The following is a 24,072-nucleotide window of genomic DNA, read 5'->3' on the forward strand; positions in this document are numbered from 1 at the left end:
AAGATTCTCTGGAATAGATTCTGTGGAATATTTTCAGATTTTATATGGTGCAATTAAATTAGCACTACATGCTGAAGTTGTTTCACGCTTTATACTTTGCTGGCATCGCAGACTTCTTTTTAGCATCGAGAAAACAGCGTTTTCTGCCCACTCCACCAAACTGTGACAGGGCTGCACAGAAAAGATTTAGATATTTCATTGGAGTATAGAATTGAGATCATTGGGGATGATTGTTAATCGGTATGTGGTGACACAGCTCGAATCAATAACTCGTCAGCTTGAGTTGGAGTTGTACGCTTGTTCTGACGTTGTTCGATCTCTAGATCTGAAGATTGAGGATGGTGAACTCAAGAAGGCCAATGATCTTCTACAACTGGTCAAAACAGAAACAGATGCTTGTATTGCTGCAGTTAATAGTGGGAACTCGGGTTTTGTAACGTCATTTGACAGAATTATTGAGAAATTAGAAGCGCTTCCAGAGCAATTGGTTTCAACTAAGAACGCTCCTTTAGACGATCTTGTTGCTGCGAGTATCCAAAATTACCTCTATATGTTGATGTACCATACACTAGTAGCCAAGAATTTGAATAGGTTACCACGTTTGCTGTCAGACCAATCTTATTACGAGCAGGTTTTTAGATCGCCTTGGTATAATAAAGCACTATATGGTCTTCAAGTTTTACCAACCAAACTGTACAGATATGCTAAAAACAATAATTTAACAGAGCTTCCTACGAAATTGCGCAATACTTTGAAAATACATAGCCTGCAGTTTGTCGGTATCTCTATGAAAAGACCTTGGTCCTGGATGGAACTTCCAGCTGCTATGGTTGAGACTGATGTTCTCCAAAGGGCTGAAAGCTTGGAGAGGCAAACAAATGAAGACGTTTCCAGATTTGGCCAGTTGATCCATCGTTTCCCAAAAGACGATGAAGACAAGTTCCAGGTTTTTCGGGATTTTTTTGAACTTCCTCCAGATGCCAAGCTTTTAGATGTTGTGCGTAAAATCAGTAAATGGGATATATCATACAGTTCTCCAAAGCCCAGTTGGATTGCACGCCATTGGCCTGTAATACTGCTGGCATTTATGGGAGGCCCATCTACCGTGCTTTACGTTTGGCAATCACGCTATAACATTATCAGCTTTTTGGAACGTAATTTGGTTCAGTTCACCAAGGATCTGATTACCAACTGGGTCATTGAACCGATCCGCAATATTTGGTCCACGGTTCGTCATGATCCCAATTCCTCTGTGGCACTAATGTCCCAAGGAACATTAAACACAGAGGTTTCTTCATTACAACGAATGATAATTGATTTTGTAAAGGAACATGAAGATGGTAACACCATTGACACAGACGTGCTCTTGAAACAAGTTGAATTCGGGAATCTAACCCAATTTATGGAAATTTACGAAGCACAATTAAAAAAACCTGTTAAGAACATTTTGACAGGCGATCTAATTCGTGCTCTATTGATCCAAATTCAGAAGGGTAAGGTCGATGGCTCTATTGCCGTCCACGGCATTGATCAAATACTACAATCTCAACAACTTGTGTTTGGAATTGTCTCTATATCACCGGCGTTAATTATTCTATACACAGTTTGGACTTCCATTTCTAAACTGTTTAGATATGGCACTATATGGATGGGAACCTCTCAGTGTCGCTCCGAAATTGGCGTCTCTATGAACAACGTAGAACGTTTGTTAAACTACAGCGTTACATCTCCCAAAGAAGTCGATTACTGGAACACAGGCTTATTAACTTTGGAGATGGCCAATCTTCGCCAATTAGGTCAGAAATTAGTACCAAATAACAGAATGCTCGAGTGGTTCCGTGATATTGATGACCTCGTTAGCAACACAACGTTGGATGCACAAGCGAAGCTTAATGTGATCAACAGAATTTATCATGTATACGGTAAATACTTTTAAAACATACACATCATCTTGTATTCGATTTGACAACGACTGACCTCGAACTTGTAAATAGCTTTATAGTTCATCTTTATAGAAATGAGAAGATACCCAACACATCTTAAAATTAAGTATACAAAAAAATGGCTAGATACGATTTAAAATATGTGGTGGACAAGCTCAGAGCCCATGGTTGCACCAGCACCAAATACAGCAGCATTACCTAACTTGCTTCCAAACTTCTTGAATATATCAGAGCCACCTGAGCTCTGTCCCTGAGCTTGCTCTACTGCCTGTGGTGCAGCTTGCTGTACTACTGGCTGGGCTACTGGCTGTTGATACTGAACAGGTGGAGCAGGATTCTGCTGGTAGCTTGATGAACCCAGAGGCATTGGAATCTGCTGCTGTTGATAATAACTCGAAGCAGCAGGAGGTAGAGACGGTTGTTGATAGTACCCACCACCAATGGGGGCTGGTGGAGCAGGTGGTAGTTGTGAGTGATTGGAACTAGAAGAATGTGCTGTATCCTGAACCATCAGACTATATTGAGGAGGCGGTTCATCGAACCTACCACCATTGGGCAGAGTTCTTAATGACTTAACATAGTTAGATGGAAACATACCCACTCTACCATTGTGCTGCCCCTTATACCAATCAGCAGAAGGCTTTTCCAAGACCTCTATCTTATCCCCAACTTTAAACTCTAAATCTCCAGGCTGCTGGGGAACAAAAGCATATAATGCTTCCACATACTCTTTCAAAACTTGTTGTGATGCTGCTTTCATTGTACCTTCCCTAGGGTTAGAAAGCATAGATAAAATTTGCTGCGACTGGCTTTGGCTAATAACATTTGATTCCACTAAGAACTCAAGTTCTGTTTTAATATTTGCCAACGAACGATTTATAAGACTGGATGACATTGCTAAGATTACTGGAACGGGGGACCAGATCGGAAAGTGGTGATTAATACAAGTATAACTGGATTTTTTATATTATTAATATACTTTACCAGAATTAAAAAGCCTATAATATCAAGAAATATCTTCTAACACCTATCGTCATCCCCAATCACGTGATCTGGATGCACAGCCATCTCAAACATCGTTTGGTCCACAAACAACACTTGAACAGCTCTACTACTAGGTGTGCAGCGCGACTAGTTAGATGAAGATACCGAAAGTCGAGTATGCAGTGCAAAATGTGTACAACATTTGTGAAATTGCGCAGCATAGAGGGATCCAGGTTGACATGGGTGAAACACTCGACTTGTAGATAGTGCCACCTCTAGGAAACGGTTAGTAAAACTGTCCAGCTCTCTATTACGTTGGAAACTTAATAGATGAGTAATAACAATAGTAACGATAACATACATAACACCTACAATAGTGCCAGCAACTACAGCGTGAATTGCCCCAAGCACTATAAAGATACCCAAGATCCAAAAACCACCTCCGCGTTTCCTGTGCGAGAAGCTAGCCAACAAACCAGTTGCACCGTAGCATACAGCAAATAACAGCATTGTCCAGTAGACATTGAACTTCCAAATGTCCTTGATTTCATATAGATGTGGAGTAGAAGCCCCGTTAGTCCCAACGGGCCAATAGAGAGATGGGAATTTTGGAGTTACATAACCCACAGGTGAATCGGACGATTCAAGTGCTCTTGACATCTAAATAACAATGAAGAGCTCGCTAAAAAAGAGAGAACAAAATGGTCCCCCTATTACGCCTCCGAAACCTTCTTCTACAACCGTTGAATGTCTTGCAAGTGTACTGTTTTACTATTTGAAGGATGATCTTTAAACCTCAAAGCTTATATTATACAAAGTCATCATCAACGGCATTTATGATACTCTTCGAACCTCCTCCTTCATCCCAAGACGAATCCTCTTAGACATAAGAGCAATCCGTTGTGTGATAATTGGTTTGCCCAAGGTAGGGGTCTGTTTTTAGTTTAAATATACGATTATTATTTTTCTAAGTATACATGGACGTTCACACATATAGAAACAAGACAGAAACTAATGGCACCTGTGGAATCAATCCGCGTTCTCTTCTTGCTTCATTATACCACTTTTCTGCAACAATTCCTTAATTTCAGAGGGCTTGTATATTTTCTGCACTAACTTCCCATTCGAATCCTGCTTGATAGTGGCGAATTCTAGTCTGTCATCTGTTAACGAGCTATTATCCGTAGTCTTCGATAGTGTCTTCAATGCTAGCTCAATTGCATTTTCAAACGTAATTTCATCCTTGTAATCCATCTGCAATAATGTCTGTGCAGCCTGTGTGTTGGCGCCTACACTGATCGCCTTCCAACCCGAATAATTGCCAGAAGGATTTGACGTATACAACTGGTACCCATAACGGTCATCATACCCCGCATAAATAAACGAAACCCCAAATGGCCTCAATCCACCATGCTGCGTGTAACCCTGCTTGATATCTGAAAGCCGTCTAACAAGAATCTCAACTGGAATCTCCTCATTATACATCTTCAAATAATTCTGTGCATGCAATCTAGCTGTGTTTATCAGAATCTCTGCATCTGCTGTTAACCCTGCCACAGCAACTGTAATATTATCATTTAGCCTATACAATTTCTCACTCGATGTATCCTGTTCTAATAGTTTGCTAGTCACCTTTCTCTCGGCTGCCAGCACTATTCCATCCTTCGCCATGATACCAATTGCTGTACCAGCGTGAGATATAGATTCCAAAGCATATTCAACCTGATATAATCTCCCCTCAGGGGAAAAGATCGTCGTTCTAGAGTCGTATCTTCTGGAACCCATTACTTAATGCTCAATTGTAACTTCAAGATGCTTTTGCTTAAGCTTTGAACCATGTCGATAATGGAAAGGTAAAAGGAATGATGATTTTTGCCACCCTATAAGCCCTTTCTCGCTATCAATCTAGAAGCACCGTAGAAAAAGATGTTTGATGCACATCTAATGGTCAGCTCAGCAGGTAAAGGGCCATTTAGACGGTGGTTGTGAGGTTTTCTGGACGGTATTTAGTTTGTATATGGTGTGGAAGAGGGCCAAGACTGGCGAGGGCGAGTTCTACTACTATGAAACGGTCAGCGGGGAGAAGACATGGGAAAGACCGGAAACGTTTGAGGAAGAGACGGTGATGGGTGCCGTTGGTTTGGTGAAAGGGTACTCATCGTCTTCGGAGGAGGAGGAGGAGGAGGAGGAGGAGCAGCAGCAGCAGCAGCAGGAGCAGCAGCATGGTGTTGATATTAGCAAGCCGTTGGATGTGAGGGTAGGGTACGATAGTGAGCATGCACGATTCATTGCCTTGTTTGATAGGTATGAGCTGAATCCTTACAGTTCGTGGAGCTTGCAATCGCGCAAGGTTCAGAGTGACCCAGAATTTTATACTTTGTTGGATGACGAGACGAGGAGAGAGCTTTTTGAAGATTGGTGTACTATGAAGCTGGCAAAGGCAGGTGGGGACAGTTCTGCAAGTTTAACTGGAGAAGAAGAAGAAGAAGAGGACGATGACGACGATGAGGACGAGAGTTTGGAGCCTGTAAAGTTCCACTATCTGTCCCATATTGTGTCAAAATCGACAATTAAGCCACAGACTGTGTTCAGTGATGTTAAAACAGAGAACAAATTATTATTCAAGAATTTTAATATCGACGAGACCCACCCAAAACAAGAACAACGGCAATTTGTATCCAGTTTGCTATTTTATTATAAAAAGAAGTCTTCAAAAGAGAGAGTGGAAATCTTCAAAAATTTACTAGACACAAAAGTAAAGCATGAGATCAACAACGAAGATCAATTACAACAAATTTTAGACCAGGAAAACTTACCCAATGATGCATACGAAATCGAGTCCCAACTAATAACCATGGAAAAATATATTGGGATGCATGATAGTCTACGTCAGCTACAAGAAGATATAAAATATTATGTAGTGGGTGTTAGGGATAAGACAATACTGATTAAGGAATTCCTGAGACATATGGTGCGATCAACAAGTCAGGTACGTAGTGGTTCGTGAATATATACATCATTTGTGCGTATATATACTTGTGGGAGTTAAATTTGTAAATATAGATAGGCGGTTTTTTCTAAAGTCCATTAACTATACCTATTATTTAAGCCTTAAGCAATTAAGGTTTTGTGTTTGATCCAGTTCTGAGTATATTTACGTGGAAAGCTCTTCATCCTCATTGTTTACAACTGAGTTATAATCAATACCAAATTCTGCCAAAAATTCACGCTGCCGCATCTCCTTATCTGCCATATATAATCCCATGATCGCATGATCTTGGTAGATGACCCTTCTACCGAAAACCGCTGTCTTATTGGTTAAGGAATGTTTAGTAATGAAACTTCTCAATGCGGTAACTGCAGTATTTTCATTGTCCACATGTAGAGGGAGTAATTCTATAAGCATTTTGTTATATTTCGATAAATTGTTGTTATTATCTATTTCTGGAGAGCCAACATTCTCCAGCTTTAGATTATTGATATCAATGGGTGTGGGCGGGAAATCTGCATCACTCAAACAATTTTCTAAGTGATCCTCTCGATCGATGTTAACGATCTTTTGTTCAATTCCTTCACCTTCTGTAACTAGAGATTGAGAAGATTTTTTGCGTATATTTTCGGTACCTTGTTTGTCAGATTTACTTGAATCGTTTTGAGATGAAGCTTCTAATATTGAAGATTTTAGTTTGAAAAACAGGTTACGAGCCTCAGGAATAATACCTATCCAATTCATCAGAAGTGTCTGTAACTCAAATATGTACTCAGAATCAGTAAAGTCAAATTTCTTTTTCTCCATTAACATGTCTACCATAAAACACACCAATTTCATTAAACCAATAACATGTGGCGAAACACCTAGAGTATCTTTATCCCCATCTTCACATAGACCATATTCGAGATCATCACTTCCTTCATTTTCAGATTGTGATAGAGGAAGTTCTTCATCGCTATTCAAATTTTTCATGTTATCAGAAAAGTATATTGTAGCATTAATGAAAAACTCTAGTAGGAGCATATTAATTTCGATGATGGACAATATAATAGGCCCTTGTCTCGAAAATGGGATCTTGATGGTCACAGATGATGAGCCTAAAGACAAAGAGTCTAAAATATCTAAATTACGATTCTTGATATCATCCTCAGCTTCCTCATCATAATCGACATTTCCCCTCATGCCCATTACTAGTTCAAAGATATAATGAATCAGTGAATGTGAGATTTCAAGGTGAGTAATAAACCATATAAGAACTCTGCGATATCCACTGCACATCAGCATTTCATCCATCATTCTCCAAACTAAGTCATTATTGTAGTACATCATTTTTGTGAACAAGGATTCCTCGCACCACTTCTCGTATATAAAATCACTTGTTAATTCGTTTACCCTATCAGAATTTGAGTTAGAGCTAGATCCTTTATCAGTCCGGCCATTCATAACGTCATAAACCATAGATTTTTCCTGTTCTAACTTAATACAAGTAGCAATGCTTCTAAGAATAAATGAAGCATGATTGGGTTCCATTTTCTTCGTAGTAGCTTCTTTCATCAAATAATAGACAACATCTGCATGTAATTTGTTAACGAAAACATAATGCTCTGTATAATAAAAATTTAGTCCTCTTGGTATATCTCTCCAGTCCTTACCATTGAAATCAAAATCAACACCATCTCTGGAACGAATAGCAAACTTTTGAGAATTAGGGCCATTAAAGGTCGTACTAAGCATTGAAGATGGTAAATTCAGCGAATTATGAGAATATTTAGGGCGATCTATATTGCTTGAAGCAGTTTCACCCTCTTCTTCATCAGATAGCAGTTCATCATCATCAAAAACGCAGTGACATCTCTTATAATAGCCCCTCATATCTTTAATTCTCTCACGTTGCTGGATTTCTTCTAACCTCTCAAGATCCTCCTCATTTTCATCATACAGCTGCTCTGGATCTATGGCATTATAATCATCATATTCATAATCAAACATGTATTTGACATCATCATCAAACCTGTCACCGGGCTGTAAATCACTTAGTAAATCAGTTACATCATTTAAGTCAATCCCCAATGATAGCATTGCGGCAGCGTGGGATCTCACATCTGCATAGAGTGCACCGTGGCATAGTTTCCTACCGTGAGGAGACATAAACAGATTTATTGGTTCGTGTTTGAAGTCATGTTCTTTAGAGGAGAAATGGTCATTTATCATGGTCGCCACAACGCTTCTTAGGGCTGCAGTACCTCTTATAGCTGCACGTACTATTATCGGAGTATTAAACGTCTCACGATCTTCTTCAAACCTGTCGATTTCAAGACCCCGTAACAATACATTTGTTAGATTCTTCCATAGATGAAGCGCTAGCGGCAGAAACGGATTCATTTGGACTGGAAGATACGAATACAAGCGATACATAGCATATATCGATAACATGTCTACCATGTAAAGTAATTCTAAATCTTGTGTATTCAAACCCCTCGGTGTCCATTTATCTAGATTAACATTCCAGTGTACAGACTCATCACTGTTGTTTACAGTGTTCAAAACATCCCCATCGTGGCAATTTAGACGCTTCATGGTGGCTAACACAATCTTCTGCATATTATAACATACGTGAAACCTCCAATCCCTACCCCTAGAAATAAGCATATTTTCAATAAGATTGGAAGTGGAACCGAGAAACATTTGGAATATTAAATCAATAGAAATGATGTGATCCTCTGTTGGTGGTGGTTGTGTGATAGGATCTACCAATGCCGCTAAAGTCATAAATTGAGCTTTTAATAATGGCCCTTCCGCATCTGGAAGACCCAAAACTCTATAAAGTATTTCATGTCTCTTTTTGGCATGCAGAAAAACGTTTGGAAATTCGAGGGTGCCATCCCGATTCAAGTCAAAGGTAAATACCTGTTCCCTAGAAGATAGTTTCTGCTGCGGCCAATGATCATTTTCTGAATCCACATCTTGGTCGTAATGGTCATCATCATCATTAGATAAATCCAAAAGAGTTTGCTTTGTATATGACGCAGGCCATGAGTGGCTCCATAGGGCTACATTAAGCTTCGGCAATAACTCCTTGGTGACAGTTAATTTGTCAAATAACGTATAGAAAAACTTAGTATACAATTCCTTTGTAGACGACTGGACTTGGACCTGGGAGCAAGTTACATTTCCATACCATACATAATATCCATTAAACTCATAGCTCCTATTATACTCGTCAACGAGTTCCGGCAAAAACTTCGGAATCCCCTGTGTCAGCAGCATTTCCCACATCGGCCTGCTTTGTATCATATAATCTAACAGCAAATTATACTCATCATCAATAAGATACGGCCTCAAAGGCTCCGGTAGCAAAAACTGTAACGGTAGCTTTCTCGTCGCTGAAGCATACTCGATGTAATCCAGTGCACAATTCTCATTACGTAGGCAAAAGTCCAAAAACTCTGACAATATATCCCGCCGACTCCCCCAATCCTTGTAACATGACTTCCAATAACTGTGGTTCGATCGTACCTTTAAAGACTGCTTATATTCAGTCAATTTGATCCGCCCACAACACAAATCATACAACATATGCAACATGCTATTCCCACTTCGCGTCATAAAGAGCGTAACTACCACCTTCTCGGTTATCAACGCATCAAAATGTTCATCCCCCACATTCAATCGAAACTCCACCAAAGACCGTATGTCAGGCTTGTACGTCCGGAATATTGACGTCAAAGGCCCTTTCACCACCGGAGCGTCCACTTTCGTCTTGTTCTTCCTCACCATTGCCTACGATATATTGTAAAAACTCAAACCTAGATCAAAGGAGACAGAGGTACTTCTATATTACAGTATGCAACACCCCTTTCCTAACAACGTTTATGTTAAACCGCCTCAATATGTGTGAATATTTTAAAATTTTGCAATGCTTTGAATACTAATCTTATATATATAATATATGCCTTCGGTCTTCAATCTCTCGAGGCGCTGTGAGCTCAATAGACATCACGTGATAAACACGTGACACAATAACGTTTCAATCATTGTAAACGAAAGTCATCTCGCACCCAGAAGCTGTACGAGGAAGGGTATATAAAGGTGTCAGTGCAACAACGCTGCAAACAGAAGCATAATAACATGATAAGGTCGCTATAACAGTTAGGATAGTTTGATATTTGGGCTTTGGAATAACAGATATGGTTAAGGGAAAACCTTTAGAGATACTAAGGCATCTTCCCAGGGTGCCCACGACACAATACCTTTCGTTGGAGGAACTACGTACAGACATCTTCTTTAGTGGCTACAGGCCTATGGTATATCCAGTGAAGCAGAATCCGTTATTTCGGAGCAGTAAAAACATACTAGAAAGTAGCATAGGTAAAGGACTGGGACGAGACAAGGATAAGGGTAATGCGGGCAATGGATGCAGCGGAGCAAGCTCTGTGCGGGGCCACGGATGAAGATTATGACGAAAATGACTGAAGATACGGTAGGGTACTGGGTATGGTCTATTTGTGACTCTGCAGTGCATATATTGGATAGGTATTAGGTTGCTACGTATCTTATGCAATATTATAAGATAGTTCTAAAACAAAAAAGGCCTGCGAGAGAAAGGATGAAACGGGAGGCGATGGATGTCATGTCAAACAGAATGGATTAAAAGATGCATGTGTATGCAGGCATGTTCAGGTTGCATATTATAATCTTGTTAAATGATATTGCAGACATACGTTGAATATAGGGTGGCTTATAGCATTGTTCTAATGTCACAAAATTTCTCATATGTGACAGAAACATGGTTCCGTCGGAGTCTTGGTGGCTTGTCTTGCTATAACTTGGTTAATTAAATAATTAGTACATATAAATACAATGAAGCAATAACTTTAATGTGCATTTTGACGCATAGTTATGTATATGCAAACTATAAAACAGGGAGGTAAAAGGAGTCCAAAACCGAATATACTTTTAGACAGACTCACATGAGTGGTCAGAGGGTCCTGCTACATAACCTGTAAGTCACCAGACCTTGATATGCTTGTTTATCGACTGAATATAGTTTTGCCAAGTCCACATCTAGCGGAGAATCAACTCCTGGTTCCGCTAGTAGCGTACGTATCGCCTCCACGACTTGCAGAAGATTATACATGGGGGACCATGTCTCATGCTTGAGTAGGTCTAGGCAAACCTCACCAGTAGACCATTTGATATTTGGATGGCATATGTGATTCGGTGGGAATCTGCAGTTAGGCGGTTCGTTTGGATACATCTCTGGAATCTCAATACTCAAAGTAAACGTGAAATCAGCGTATGGAGTGTTTTCAGGGCCACAGAACTGCGCTTCCCACTTAGACAAACTACCTCCATCCCCTGCCGGGCATAACATTAAGATTGACTCATGCGACTGCAGCTGCTCCCGAATCTGTTTATACTCGGCCAGCATCCTTGAAGCCCTATTATTTGCTCTATGAACCATGTTCGTGTATATCAAATAAACCTTTATCCAGGTTTGTATTCCAGCGAGTGGTTGTGAGTTTGCTACATAGGCTTATTTGGAACTAACTTCAATAAAGCTCATTGGCCCTATATCACGACATAGATACACACGTGGTAACCTAATGAATAGAATAACTACATGCAACTCAAATATCTACTAGCTACTATGCCATGCAGCTTACATCAGACCCATTGCTTGTGTACCTGACTCAGCAGTGGTTTAAAGACTCAATCACGTGACAATTTTACCGTATAATGAAGAACCCGCAGGCCCCACGACCACCCACGCTAAACAATTGACGTCTCTGTAGGGAGAAAGCACGGGTTACACTCTTACATGTTCCAATGCGCATTGGAAGACTAACTAGCAGCTCTCTCCAATGAGGTGAACTTGTTATGCATGTAGCTTTACTTTTCGCTATTGGACGATTTTTAAATAAAGTGAAAAATTGCTGAAACTTATTTTGCCACCTGCTTCACATACATACACGGATTGGATATATTTGTTAAACAAGTGGAAAGAGAACGACGAGGATTTCATAGAAGACATGTCGAGGTTTTTAGAAAATATAGCTAATATTGCAGTTCCAATTGGCGTTGCCATTTTCGCGGCGCAGTCGTGTATTTATGATGTTAGAGGTGGCACAAGGGCTGTTATATTTGACCGTCTATCTGGTGTACAACAGAAGGTTGTTGGTGAAGGTACTCACTTTCTGATCCCATGGTTGCAGAAAGCTGTTATTTATGATGTGCGTACGAAACCCAAGAATATTGCAACGAACACAGGTACCAAGGACCTGCAGATAGTTACTTTAACGTTGCGTGTGTTACACAGGCCGGATGTGATTGCGTTACCTAAAATTTACCAAGAATTAGGGCTTGATTACGATGAAAGAGTGCTTCCCTCGATTGGTAACGAGGTACTCAAGGCTATTGTTGCACAGTTTGATGCAGCCGAGTTAATAACTCAAAGGGAGCTTGTGTCGCAGAAAATCAGACAAGAACTGGCCAAACGTGCGCATGCATTCCACATAAAATTGGAAGATGTGGCGATTACTCACATGGTGTTTGGCCACGAGTTTACCAAGTCAGTCGAAAAGAAGCAGATTGCACAACAGGAATCCGAGAGGGCCAAGTACCTAGTTCAACTAGCTGAACAGGAGAGAGCAGCCGCTGTTATCAGAGCTGAAGGTGATGCGGAGGCAGCTGAATACATTTCCAAAGCGTTGAATAAAGCGGGTGATGGTCTTTTAATGATCAGAAGATTAGAAGCTTCTAAAAAGATTGCCCAGACCTTGGCTGGTTCCTCGAACATCACATACTTACCTTCATCATCTAAAGGTGGTTCGCATGACGCCTGTGGTACACCTAGCTCGTTATTGTTGAATTTAGGGAGGTAGTCTTGCTCTAAAAGCCGTTTAACGGAGTCTGGTCTGATTGGATTACGAAATAGTAGTATGTAAGATTACGTCATCCATATTAACGTTCTATGTCACACTCTTCTCCGTTTATAAGGTGCAAAGAGTCTCCACGGGAGGATATAAACCGCAAACGTATCAACATATGTTTACATATATTTAGGGTGTCGAAGCAAAAATCCTCTGAAAACAGTTAAACAGAAGTCACTTTATTACATTGTAATTGATTAATACTGTACTATTCATATTTATATGGATGATACAATATTAAGTCCAAATAAAAACAAAAGTGTCGTATGTAAACAAAAGAGAAGAGGACGAAGCGTAAGAAGAAATTAACATAATAATGTAAATAATTGGGAGAACGCCATATCACTCAACAACTACCTCATGAACTTACTGCTGGTACTTTTTCCCATTCTTTAAGTGTTCTTTTTCTAACCATTTTAATGATGGCGATGAGACGCTGCTTTAACTATAACTAACGTCTTGAAAAAAATGTCATCATTTTTTGTAGAATCAACTTACCACTAGAAAACCCACCTACCAAACAAAACCAATTGCACCAAAGTAGCAGCTGTAGCAGTGCTATTAGTAGTCGTACTAGTAAATATCAACAGTAGCACTAAGTAGAAAAGTGGTAAGATTAGCATTAAAATATTATAACTGGAAAAATGTATTAGAGAAATTTCTGATAAAACCATGATGTTGTCATGTGGGCAAAAGAATTGATTAAAATAAAATTAAAAACTTAGAGGACAAATGCAGCAACGACATCCCTTTAGATCCAGGAAGCAGTCCTCAATGTAGCTGGTGGTCGACGCCCAATTTGTGATGAATATTAAAAGCCCTTCATAGGCGCAATTAGTGGAAATGATAGAACAGTACCAAACCGAAATTCAAGTGTCCCTCCACCCCTAAACCAAGCACACCTGCCCTCAACAGACCTTGAGATAACGTGCCTCGACACATTTTCCTCTTTTTTAAACCTAGACTTGGGAAATAGTTGGCACGCCACCTCCAGTCTTTCTACCGGACCCAGAGCTAAATGCTCCAGTTGAAACAATATTTAGACCAGAAAGCACAGCTTTGGCCAAAAAGATGAAGAAAGAAAAGAATAAGAACACAGAAGAAGCTTGAACTTTCCTGCATCTACCCTCCCTACCTTCAGAAATATCATTTCCCCTAAGAAAGCCTGAGTTGGAACATGAATGTGGCCCAATCGCAGCGCCCAGAGCAGTTGCAGCAGCAAAAGTGAAGATCAAGTTTAGCACATCAGTAGTGATGAGCAAAATGGGCCAGGCAAGCGCAGAGATGAAGTTAGCCAATACCGAGTAAAGCGAATCAAACAACAGCGCAAAAATAGCCGTGAACAACCCAAAGTTTACTCTAGAGTGTGAACGATTTTGCCCATTGATTAATGAACCGGTTAACGCCAAAACGATGATCAGAAACAAAAAATTGGCTGCACGCAACGAATTATCTAGAATAGAAAGCATTATGATGATATTACAGGATGAATAATATCTTCTTTTCTATGTTTTATTATATGTGTCTGTTACCGTATGTCGAAATCTGCCGATCGTCTAATTTATATCACAATCAAATCCAGTGCGTGTAGTAACGTCCTAAACCTTCAGAAATGAATCCAAGACTGACAATGTAAACAGAAAAATATGTCTCCAGCAAACAAAAAAACCGTATATGTAATATCACTTCTGTTATATACGTACGACGACTTTTCCTCTTCACTGCCCCTGTGCCCAACTACGCCTCTACAGAATTACCCCGTCGACTGTATATTTATATACCCGCTTTTAGTCGTATTGTTTTCACCAGCTCGAGAAGCTAAAACAAAAATTGCCTTGGCCCTTGTACGAACCTCCTCCCCACGTTAATCAGCAGAAATATGTGAACGAGAGAGCAGCCCCGCTGCTCTACTGTTACCTACTGCCTCCCATCATCCCTGCACCATTCTGTATAGAGCACAATCTTCACACCCCTCCTTTTCCTGACTCGTTGCTTTCTTCTCACCCTGTACACATTTAGTTTCCAGTTGGTCTCACCATGCTGTCATTTTGCACTAACGCTTATAGCAACTCCAGCAACTCCATCCATTACGCATTTCTGTCTTAATTCATGAAATAACGAGAACTCATTTTGCTTTGGTATCCTTTTTCTTCCAGTGTATCACGACACAGAAACCACCGCACTGCGCGAAAACGCGCGTCGTCGCTCCCTAAATTCCCAAAATAGGATAATATAAACATTCGGTGCGTCTAGCACCGGAATCACGTGCATGAATCCCCAACTAGACCCCTGCCCACAGCCAAATTGGAACACTAATATGCACCCGCGATGCCGGAAAAGTCGCCCCTTTCAGGAACGAACATGAACTACATATAGCAAAGGGGTTTTCAACCGAAATAGGGTTTTTGAGCCTAAAGAAATGGTTCATTTTATGAACAGCATAGAAGCATTTACAGAACAATATTTAGGGTCGAAGAAATTAGTCCCACAGGAATATTAGAATTGGGAGGAAGTTATTCGAAAGGTAATAATTTCTTTATGTTTTTTAACAAAATGTAGTGTGTGTAATAAGTGGGTTTACTACTTATTTAGCTTTTTTATCTGATGATTAAAAGCGAGCTTGTAGTGGACGGACGACCAGAAGACTAATAGTAAAAGGTATTTTGAACTAACGAAAAAAAGAGAGTTAGTTTTTAGAAATCAACAGTATTTTAAATAGACGACGGCCAGACTAGACGGATATAGATAGGAAATACAAGGAAGGGTTTAATATAAGCCATCAAAAAGAAGGTAAAATTTCAGGAGAACGTTCGATTTAAAGGAGAGAAGGATTTCTGAGAGGCAGGAATTTTTGACTAGGATCAGGATTATATTTTTAAATAGTATAGAGTCGGGAGGTTGGAGAAAGGAATGTCGTCGATTTTCAAGAAGAATAAGCAGCCAGACCCATTCAAGGAGCTGTTGGATAATGAGGAAGATAAGCATGGCACAACGGAGTTGTTTGTGAAGAAGGTTACAAATCATCGTAAGGCGTCAGAGGATGATGGAACGCAAGGGAATGTGGAAGGGGGAGGAGAATATGTGTCACCATTTCGAGATGATAAGGCTGTTGCAGAGGCAGAGCGGATTCGGGACTTGAAATTTCCGACAACAGGGCATCATAGTACTGTTAGAGTTAAAGATAATGTTAAGAGAAAGGCTCAGGATATTGCGGAGCCTAGGTCTTTTGGGACTACTGATTTAAAGCAGCAGAAGCAGTTGGATGAGTTGGGGATGAAAGAGAATCAGTTGGAGTATTTGCGGAACTCTCAGAAGATTGTGGATGTTAGGAAGTCATCCGTGGGGAAGGGTTCTGAGGTTGGTTCTGTTGGTGAAGAGGCAACTTCAGCTTTGTCAGGTGAAGGTGCGATGCCTGTATCTGCTGCTAGTGACGGCAAGTCTTTTGCTTCGGATATGAAGGCTGACAAGAAGTCTGACGTAAAGTCTGATGTCAAGTCCGACATCAGGTCAGCGGGAAATTTGGAAGAGGGGTCCGCTGTCGGTCAAGACACACGTGAGTTAGCTTCTGGGACAGCTCTGGATGAAAGGTCAGAAATCTCCGAAGCACCAACCAAAGTTTCCGGGTTGAAGTCTGCGGTGAGTGATGGTGGCCAAACTGCGTCAAGCGTTGCAGGAGAGGCAGGCGGAGCTTCCGTTGCAGAGGTCAAATCTGGCGTGAGTGAAGGCAAGGCTGGTGTAGTTAATGCTGGCAACGCTGCTGCAGTTGCGTCAGACGTTCCCCCAACAAAGCAGAAAGGCCACCGTGGCCCTTTTAAGTTTTCCAAAAAGGGGATTTTTGCTCTTTGGAAGCGTAGCGAGAAGCCTGAAAAGCTCAACGCTACACCTGAAGATCCGGAATTCATCGTTTTAACTGAAAAGGGTTATATGTCTAAGAACATATATGACAGATTGGAATATGAGGAAGAATTACACCAAGAAAAATTGGCTTCTTTGGATCAGAATTCGGCTGCCAAATATGAGGATACTGCAAGGGCTTATGAAGAAAAGCTTGCTTCATTGAATAATGAGATAGCAGAGGTTCATGCGGCAATGGACCAGTTGAAGTCGCAGACGGAAAATGAAATGAAGGCCATAGAAGCGTCCTTGTCACAGAATTTAATGGACATTCAAGCTAAACATGATGAACAAAAGGAGACGTTATTGAAGGAAGCAGAAAATGAAAAGAATGCTAAGATTACGGAGAAAAATACCATTAATGAAAAATTGACTCAGGTTGAGCCAGAACTCGAAGCATTAAAGCGATTAGAATTGGAAAGAAAAGTTGAATTACAACAATACCAATCTGAAGTACAGGCTTTAACCGCGGAGCTAGATGCAAGGCTAGGTGAACTGCAGAATGTTTCTGACGAACAAACAGAAGTCAATTTATCCATGGCAGCTCTTGAAGAGCGCAGAGTTCAAATTGAGAAGGATATTTCTGAATCCAATGCAGTAGTGGCTAATAATAAAGAATTGTTGCAGAATCTCGAAAATCATCCTTCAATTGCGGCATTGGATAATCAAGTTTCAGAAGTTACGAGAACTGTTTCAGCAGTGGAGCAGGAGCACGCTGCACAAAAAGATGAACTAACTGAATTAAGCACCAAGAAAGAGCCCACTCTCTCGGCTGTCAACCCTCCAAAGATGGTAGAGGAAATAGACGTTCAGGAGATTTCGGAACTACCTGATGATGTGATCGTCCCTGAAGAACTTGACCGCTTATTACATAGTTCTAAACAAAAACCCCTAGGAAATCCATTTACCAGTCACGATGGGGACAGCCTGGACTTCACTCATGTACCCGCAAGCGCAAAGGCTGACAATGGAGAAGTAAAGATCTCACTAGATCCTAATGCAGAATCTAAAAAGCCAGTGAACCTTAGTAGTCTGAGCTCACGACCAAGAAACCCCCCATCTATCGCTACTACCAGCCCCGGCACAGCCAAGGGTAACTCTGAATACGAATACGAAACTATTGAAGAAGTAGTTATAGTCGAAGGCGACGGTACCAGAAGTGATTCCTCTAGACTAATTGCTGTTCCCTTGGAGCAATGAAATCTCATGAAACAAGTAAAGAATATTATCATGCTTCTAGACGAGGAAACCCTAAAAACTAACTACTATACTAATTCTACTTCTAATTGAGTGGTCTACTTGTTCTTAGAATGAATATCTTCATTATTTCTGTTATATTTGTATAATGATTGGCTGGTTTATACTACTTTTTTTTGTGTAACATATCTAGCCTTTAATTATTATGTTGTTTGATTATAATTAGTGAGCGAGAACTAATTTTATAAATCAAAGTCACATTTCAATTCTGCACCCGACTTAACCTTCTATCTAATGATCTGACTATTTGATTCGGTTTGGTAGCTCTATAAAGACCAACATTCATCACTTTCTTTATACGTTTGGGCTATAAGCAGCTCACATTAACCCATACACCCAGCATATTATATATCCCTTGGAAACCAAGTTATTAATAAAGTTATATATAATATATATCTTACAAGATCCCCATCAAGTTTACAAAAGTTGAATATAGCTGAGTGAAAAGATAAAATATAGGTAGTTATCAAGAATCATAATGTCTAGTTATTTCTCCAACTTCAGCTTAGATAAGATAGCATCTACAATAAATACGGCAGCTCATAAGACGCAACAGAAACTTAATGAGACACAAGAACAATTGACTCATGCAATTCATAGTATTAATCTTGATGACCCCCAAACGATGCTCTCCTTGAGGACACGAAAACACCAACTACAAGAAACTTTGGGTACTATAAAGGACATATCGAAACTTCCACCACGGTACCAGTTTCTAGAAAGGAAATGCGATGCTTTTGAGAAAGTTTGCAGTAGGATTTTAGTGGTTTCAAAGACCTTTGAAGTTGATGGCTATGACTACCCTCCTAATTTGGCAGAGAGTATATCTGATTGGTGGGGATCTTCATCGAAAAAGGATGGAGTGTTTTGGGGATTTGGTAAGAAATCTAAAAATGATAAGAATAAGGCTGAACAGAAAAGCAGTGCTGAGAAGAAATCTAATGAAGGTTACATACCCCCTTCGTTTGCTCAAGCGATTTCAAAAGCTGCTGATGATTCGATTACAATTCTTAAAGAATTAAACGAAGAACAGCTTGTGAATCCTAGCAATGGGGCGGAAACAGAGGACGAAGATGTAGATTCTTTAATGCCGATCCTAGAGGCTTGGGCTGAAGCACAATCTAATATCGATGAAGCAAAGCAACAGATGGATCAATTCATGATTAACGAATTCAATAAAAAGCTAGATAGCCTAGTTAACAATGACTTTTTGAAAGTTCGTGCTTTGCGCAAGAAAGTGGAGGAATCGAGATTGAAGTTTGACACATTGAGGTACGAACTGGAGATGAGAAAGTCTGGCGCGTCGCAGACCAAGGAAACTTTTACTACCATCGAGTCACAACAGGTGAATGATAAGGATAAAGAGAACGAGGATAACTTAAAGCCTACTATTCACAATAATACCGGCATTGGGAGCTCTTCAGATGAAGAGGACCAGAAATTCCGACTGTTACTCGAAAAAGCAGAGGATGAGTTTGTATCCAATACCACTGACGCGGTGGCATACATGACACAAATTACTGATTCTGTCAACCTATCCACCCTGGTTAAACTATTCCACAACTTTCAATTGATTTACCATAAAAAGTGTGTCCAAGAACTACAAGCCAGCTTGAATGTAATAAACACACTGACAGTAGAAGAAGATGGAGAAGAATGAAGCCCCATCTTAGGGACCCAGTTCTTTAAATTGTCGGGATAGTTTTTCATTAAAGTGTCGATTCTTTTCATTCACAAAGTTTCCTAATTCTGACGTATTCGCTTTGTGTCCGTCAAGCCTTTTCTTTTCACGTAGAAATCTCTCTCGTGACGTTTTTTCAAGAGTTTGGGCTAGCTTGTTAACCAATTCTTTTTCATCCTCGATGGCTACTTTTCCAGACTCACTAATTCTTCCCTTTGTAATTTTGCCCTTTGTTAACCCTCCTTTCCTTAGTTGCTTGATTTCGTTTTTGTATGTACTATATGCTATGTCTCCTGAATATGTACCATCAAAGTTAGCCTGTTTTTCCTTTTCATCCCATTTCTCATAGTCTATTAAACTATAGTTTAAAAGTTTTCTTCTTTCGGTATTGGAAGTTGATTGTACTTCATTGACCGCCGCACCTTCATCATTTATGCTATATACCTCTGGCTTGCTTCTGCCTACCTGTAAAACCTCCTCACTAACTATTTCTTTACGATTTTTAATTGAAATATCAACCCTTTTGCTCTTTAACCGCCTCAAGCGACTACTTATATCATCAATATCCATTTAAAAAAACTGAATAGTCCCCCAAATAATTAAAACCTGTCCCTGAATATATATAAACCACTATACCACTGCGTGGAAGTTCAAGATGTAGTTTTCTTAAAGTTGATGTCTGTGTGCTACTAAAAACTTGGCCGAGAAAGCTTCATCGCAAACTACGACTGATCCTCGCACAGAGAACAGATATAACAACACCTTGTCAGAGGAAATTGGATCAGCAGTAGTCTGAGAGCTAGTGAACGTACCTATTACTATCTTACACAGTCTATATAACCAATCCTTCATCAATAATATAATTCATTATATTTTAAAAATGGGCATTGGTCGTTTCTTTTTTTGAAAATTTTTTTGGTCAGAGATGAGATGACCTCTACAATACATAATAGTATTCACTCTAATACTTTAGTTGAGCGAGTTAGAACATCATTAAAAACAATTAAAGACTGCTCCAATCTCTGAAAAACAATGGTATACATTGCACAACCTTTTAGGGTTGCAATTTTGCCGAAAATATCTTCATTGAATAATTTTGCTACGCAGGATAAGTATTTGCAAGTTGCTGGTACCTTAAATCCATCATCAAATGATATTACCATTGGTATTTCGGGAAGTAGTGTGTCGCAATATGTGATCAATCCCACTCCGAAGTTAGTTTACAATCTACCCATTCCTTCTACAAATGTGATTACCGCTTGCGATGTTGCACAAGTCTCAAATGGACAAGAACTATGGTGCTTTGCGTTATTGGTTAACAACAAAGTTAACAGTTTGAACCTGGTTAACAAGGAAAGTGCTATTGAAAATTCAGGAATCATTGATGCTGCAGGTTCTAATATGCAAAAGCAATTCAAATTGCCTATCAAACAGAAAGTTATTAGCATCAAGATTTTCACCTTGTCAAATACTATTTTGGTTATTTTGGAAGGGGGCCTAATCCAAACCTATGACATGCAGCTGAACTTTTTATATCAGACAGATATTTCATATGAAAACGTTAAACTTGTCCAATATTTCTCCAGTGACTGTGGAACCGAAGAGTATATGTTTGTTTTATGTGATATTAAAGATAAAACATGTTATAAGCTGTTCTATCTACACCCAGAAGATCAGAACCGACCTGTATCGGAGCTGAACTCTGTAATACTTGAAAACTTTGCACTTGAGGAATCAAAGATCATATACCAGTTTGGTAAACTCTATCGGTTAGTTGGCAGCACGATCTCCATTTACAACCTTCCTCACTTCCAATTATCTCATAACATACAATTGCCATTTATAAACAAGAATGATCCTGTATCTTTGCAACCCATCTCAACCCACAGAATCTTAATCACTAATGCTAACAAAATATTCCTGTTGGATTTATTGCACAACGCTTTGTTGTATGAAAGAGAATTAGCCAACATCACGACTTTTCAACTTCTAGCAACTGCTGTTATCGCAGGGCAAAGCACTTCTGGTACCAATAGAACGATCGCTCTGGGCATATCCACGAAACCTGGACCAAACCCTACCAGCTCTTTGGATCTTGTTACCATAGATGTCGGAACTGGGACACTGAAAGATTCCCTTGGCAAGGGATTTTTAGTGGATTATCCGGTTAAAAATTCATTACTATTAAAACCCTTAATTCCAGACACCGTTAACAGAACAGCAGATATTAAAAGTACCAATATGGATTACGATTCTATTTTAGAAGAACTCAGCGGGAATATTAGCAGCTGCAAGTCATTTGATCACGTTTTCTCCAAAAGACTGAAACTTAAAAATGAATATTACACAGAAAGGGACAGATTCTTGAACAATCCGCTTTTTTTAGCCCAAGTACTTGATTTAATATTCAACCATTTCTCCAAAGAATATCCAAAAGCACTGACATATCTCTTAACACACCCTTTGTTACCCTCTACCCATACAAACGGTATACTTGCAAGATTTAAAACGTATCCACGTCTTTTCAAACAAGCAATAGTTACATGCCCTAACATTCCTTTAAATGAGCTATTACAAGAGCTTTTCACTGTGCTCAACGATGAGCTGTCTCTAGATCTATCTCTGCGAATCCTTCAGGATTTTACAGAAGATGATATTAAACAAAACATAAAAAAAATGAATAAAGTCGACCTTAACAACTTTATCGACTTTGTACTTAACGAATCTAAAGACTTCGAAGAACACAGAAAAACAAACCTCAACTATTCCATCTTTTGAACCTCATAATCGAATCTATAGGCCTCTTCACCCTCCAACAGGATCAGCTCTACAGACTCTCGAACTTCATAGACTCGCAAGTCGCTCTTGCTGATCGTATGATCGAACTTTTGTACCTTTTGGACGGCGTCGTTACTCCCAAAAAGGGGAAATCGTCTGCCAACGCCACAAGGCCAGAGGATGCTTTAAATAATTTAGATAAGACCGTTCCATTGTACAGTGTGGAATATTTGGAGAATTAACTCCACTAACTCCACTAACTCAGCCCCAATTTACTCCCACCTAAAAATCCAAATATTATATATACATTCACACTATATTCGCTCAAACCTTAACTTTTATATATATAGCAGAACTTTTCGTCATCGTAAATTATTTACTTTTGAATACTTACACTTTATTGCTTATTTAATTGAAAACGTTTATCGGACGTAAATTCATCCATACACACCTGCTGTCGACACTAATAACGAATTAGGACAAAGCTGTCGTCGTTCAACCCCGGTAAGGTATAACTATCGGAAAGTTTTCCTGTTACTTAATAGTTACAACTTGAGATTGTGGCAAAGGGAATTAAGCAAGTTCTTAAGCAGGAAATGAGGATGGAAACGTACTTACGGGAGGATATTTTTGCAGATATCCTTCACATCTATTCGCAATCAACGCCTCCAGGGCCTCTACTGCTTTTTATACCAGGTAATCCTGGGCTAATTAACTTCTATGAAGAATTTTTAAAATGCATACATGAAAGGAATCCTACTTGGGAAGTTGTTGGTATTGGGCATACTGGAATGTCATCTCTTAGGGAGAATAACTCTTTGTCGGGTAGAGTTCATACATTAGACGAGCAGATTGAAGATAAGGTCAAGGTCATTAACGAGTTTGTGGATGCGGGGGGTGACAGATGCATTAAACTTATAGGCCATTCTATAGGGGCTTATATGGTACAGAAAATAGCATTACACAAAGGGTTAAGGGGTAAGATCGATATGGTCATGCTTCTCACACCGACTATAATAGATATACATCGAAGTTCTAAAGGCGTGCAGTTGACTAGGATCAGCGACTGGTTTCCAAAGTTCTACGAGTATGCGTATGTTGTAGACAGGGTTCTATTCAAATGGATATTGCCAACTTCCTGGATCGAGTGGATTGCGCGGAAGCTTATAGGAGGTAGTGATGAATGTGTTTTACAGAGTGCACAAAAGTTAGTTTCAACTCCGGAGTTTGTGAAGCAGGCACTTGGATTAGCACAGATAGAGATGTATCAGGTGCGGAATCAATGGGATTTTCAAGACGAGTTTATCAGTTTCTGCCAGGCAAATAAGATTAAGGTGCGTTTTTTGTTCAGTGGGCACGACCATTGGGTTCATCCTGATACAATGAAGGATATTATCGAGTTGTATGAGGCTAAATATTCAAGTGATGAGAAAGATTTATTGAACATAACCATAGATGGCCACATTAACCATTCTTTTGTTGTTAAGGATACCACGAAAGTCGTGAATATATATTTTTAATTAAATACGCTTTGTTTTCCCATCATTTTTGAAAACAGGAAAGGGTTTAGGTGGTATACTTGGGGATTCTTATCATGTAACTTTCGAGTTC

General features: G+C 39.7%; 13 protein-coding genes, 1 pseudogene and 1 further gene across 13 annotated transcripts; 8 read left to right on the forward strand and 7 right to left on the reverse strand.

The window, feature by feature from the left end:
* Window positions 1–226: 226 nt before the first annotated feature.
* Window positions 227–1,936, forward strand: NCA2 (Nca2p; the record flags this gene model as incomplete). Its single annotated transcript, XM_003644243.1, has 1 exon — window positions 227–1,936. One exon carries the CDS (start codon window positions 227–229, stop codon window positions 1,934–1,936), a length of 1,710 nt encoding a protein of 569 aa, XP_003644291.1.
* Window positions 1,937–2,076: 140 nt separating this feature from the next.
* On the reverse strand, window positions 2,077–2,838 carry Ecym_1228 (uncharacterized protein; the record flags this gene model as incomplete). Its single annotated transcript, XM_003644244.1, has 1 exon — window positions 2,077–2,838. One exon carries the CDS (start codon window positions 2,836–2,838, stop codon window positions 2,077–2,079), a length of 762 nt encoding a protein of 253 aa, XP_003644292.1.
* A 240-nt stretch (window positions 2,839–3,078) lies between these two features.
* Ecym_1229 lies at window positions 3,079–3,587 on the reverse strand (the record flags this gene model as incomplete).
* A 369-nt stretch (window positions 3,588–3,956) lies between these two features.
* Window positions 3,957–4,712, reverse strand: PRE9 (proteasome core particle subunit alpha 3; the record flags this gene model as incomplete). Its single annotated transcript, XM_003644245.1, has 1 exon — window positions 3,957–4,712. The coding sequence occupies one exon, from the start codon at window positions 4,710–4,712 to the stop codon at window positions 3,957–3,959; it is 756 nt and encodes a 251-aa protein (XP_003644293.1).
* Window positions 4,713–4,944: 232 nt separating this feature from the next.
* Window positions 4,945–5,934, forward strand: URN1 (Urn1p; the record flags this gene model as incomplete). The annotated part of the gene is made up of 1 exon (XM_003644246.1): window positions 4,945–5,934. The coding sequence occupies one exon, from the start codon at window positions 4,945–4,947 to the stop codon at window positions 5,932–5,934; it is 990 nt and encodes a 329-aa protein (XP_003644294.1).
* Window positions 5,935–6,081: 147 nt separating this feature from the next.
* CAF130 (CCR4-NOT core subunit CAF130) lies at window positions 6,082–9,696 on the reverse strand (the record flags this gene model as incomplete). Its single annotated transcript, XM_003644247.1, has 1 exon — window positions 6,082–9,696. The coding sequence occupies one exon, from the start codon at window positions 9,694–9,696 to the stop codon at window positions 6,082–6,084; it is 3,615 nt and encodes a 1,204-aa protein (XP_003644295.1).
* Window positions 9,697–10,106: 410 nt separating this feature from the next.
* Window positions 10,107–10,370, forward strand: SUE1 (Sue1p; the record flags this gene model as incomplete). Its single annotated transcript, XM_003644248.1, has 1 exon — window positions 10,107–10,370. The coding sequence occupies one exon, from the start codon at window positions 10,107–10,109 to the stop codon at window positions 10,368–10,370; it is 264 nt and encodes an 87-aa protein (XP_003644296.1).
* A 527-nt stretch (window positions 10,371–10,897) lies between these two features.
* Window positions 10,898–11,383, reverse strand: PEX4 (E2 ubiquitin-protein ligase peroxin 4; the record flags this gene model as incomplete). The annotated part of the gene is made up of 1 exon (XM_003644249.1): window positions 10,898–11,383. One exon carries the CDS (start codon window positions 11,381–11,383, stop codon window positions 10,898–10,900), a length of 486 nt encoding a protein of 161 aa, XP_003644297.1.
* Window positions 11,384–11,951: 568 nt separating this feature from the next.
* PHB1 (prohibitin subunit PHB1) lies at window positions 11,952–12,803 on the forward strand (the record flags this gene model as incomplete). Its single annotated transcript, XM_003644250.1, has 1 exon — window positions 11,952–12,803. One exon carries the CDS (start codon window positions 11,952–11,954, stop codon window positions 12,801–12,803), a length of 852 nt encoding a protein of 283 aa, XP_003644298.1.
* A 1,007-nt stretch (window positions 12,804–13,810) lies between these two features.
* On the reverse strand, window positions 13,811–14,320 carry Ecym_1236 (MARVEL domain-containing protein; the record flags this gene model as incomplete). Its single annotated transcript, XM_003644251.1, has 1 exon — window positions 13,811–14,320. The coding sequence occupies one exon, from the start codon at window positions 14,318–14,320 to the stop codon at window positions 13,811–13,813; it is 510 nt and encodes a 169-aa protein (XP_003644299.1).
* A 1,441-nt stretch (window positions 14,321–15,761) lies between these two features.
* On the forward strand, window positions 15,762–17,945 carry Ecym_1237 (uncharacterized protein; the record flags this gene model as incomplete). The annotated part of the gene is made up of 1 exon (XM_003644252.1): window positions 15,762–17,945. The coding sequence occupies one exon, from the start codon at window positions 15,762–15,764 to the stop codon at window positions 17,943–17,945; it is 2,184 nt and encodes a 727-aa protein (XP_003644300.1).
* A 535-nt stretch (window positions 17,946–18,480) lies between these two features.
* Window positions 18,481–19,662, forward strand: Ecym_1238 (uncharacterized protein; the record flags this gene model as incomplete). Its single annotated transcript, XM_003644253.1, has 1 exon — window positions 18,481–19,662. One exon carries the CDS (start codon window positions 18,481–18,483, stop codon window positions 19,660–19,662), a length of 1,182 nt encoding a protein of 393 aa, XP_003644301.1.
* A 9-nt stretch (window positions 19,663–19,671) lies between these two features.
* On the reverse strand, window positions 19,672–20,253 carry SYF2 (Syf2p; the record flags this gene model as incomplete). The annotated part of the gene is made up of 1 exon (XM_003644254.1): window positions 19,672–20,253. The coding sequence occupies one exon, from the start codon at window positions 20,251–20,253 to the stop codon at window positions 19,672–19,674; it is 582 nt and encodes a 193-aa protein (XP_003644302.1).
* A 462-nt stretch (window positions 20,254–20,715) lies between these two features.
* On the forward strand, window positions 20,716–22,703 carry Ecym_1240 (annotated as a pseudogene; the record flags this gene model as incomplete).
* Window positions 22,704–23,063: 360 nt separating this feature from the next.
* On the forward strand, window positions 23,064–23,981 carry Ecym_1241 (bifunctional triacylglycerol lipase/ester hydrolase; the record flags this gene model as incomplete). The annotated part of the gene is made up of 1 exon (XM_003644255.1): window positions 23,064–23,981. One exon carries the CDS (start codon window positions 23,064–23,066, stop codon window positions 23,979–23,981), a length of 918 nt encoding a protein of 305 aa, XP_003644303.1.
* Window positions 23,982–24,072: the final 91 nt, after the last annotated feature.

This window comes from Eremothecium cymbalariae, chromosome 1, assembly GCF_000235365.1.
Source record: "Eremothecium cymbalariae DBVPG#7215 chromosome 1, complete sequence".
In the NCBI taxonomy this organism is placed as follows: Eukaryota; Fungi; Ascomycota; class Saccharomycetes; order Saccharomycetales; family Saccharomycetaceae; genus Eremothecium; species Eremothecium cymbalariae.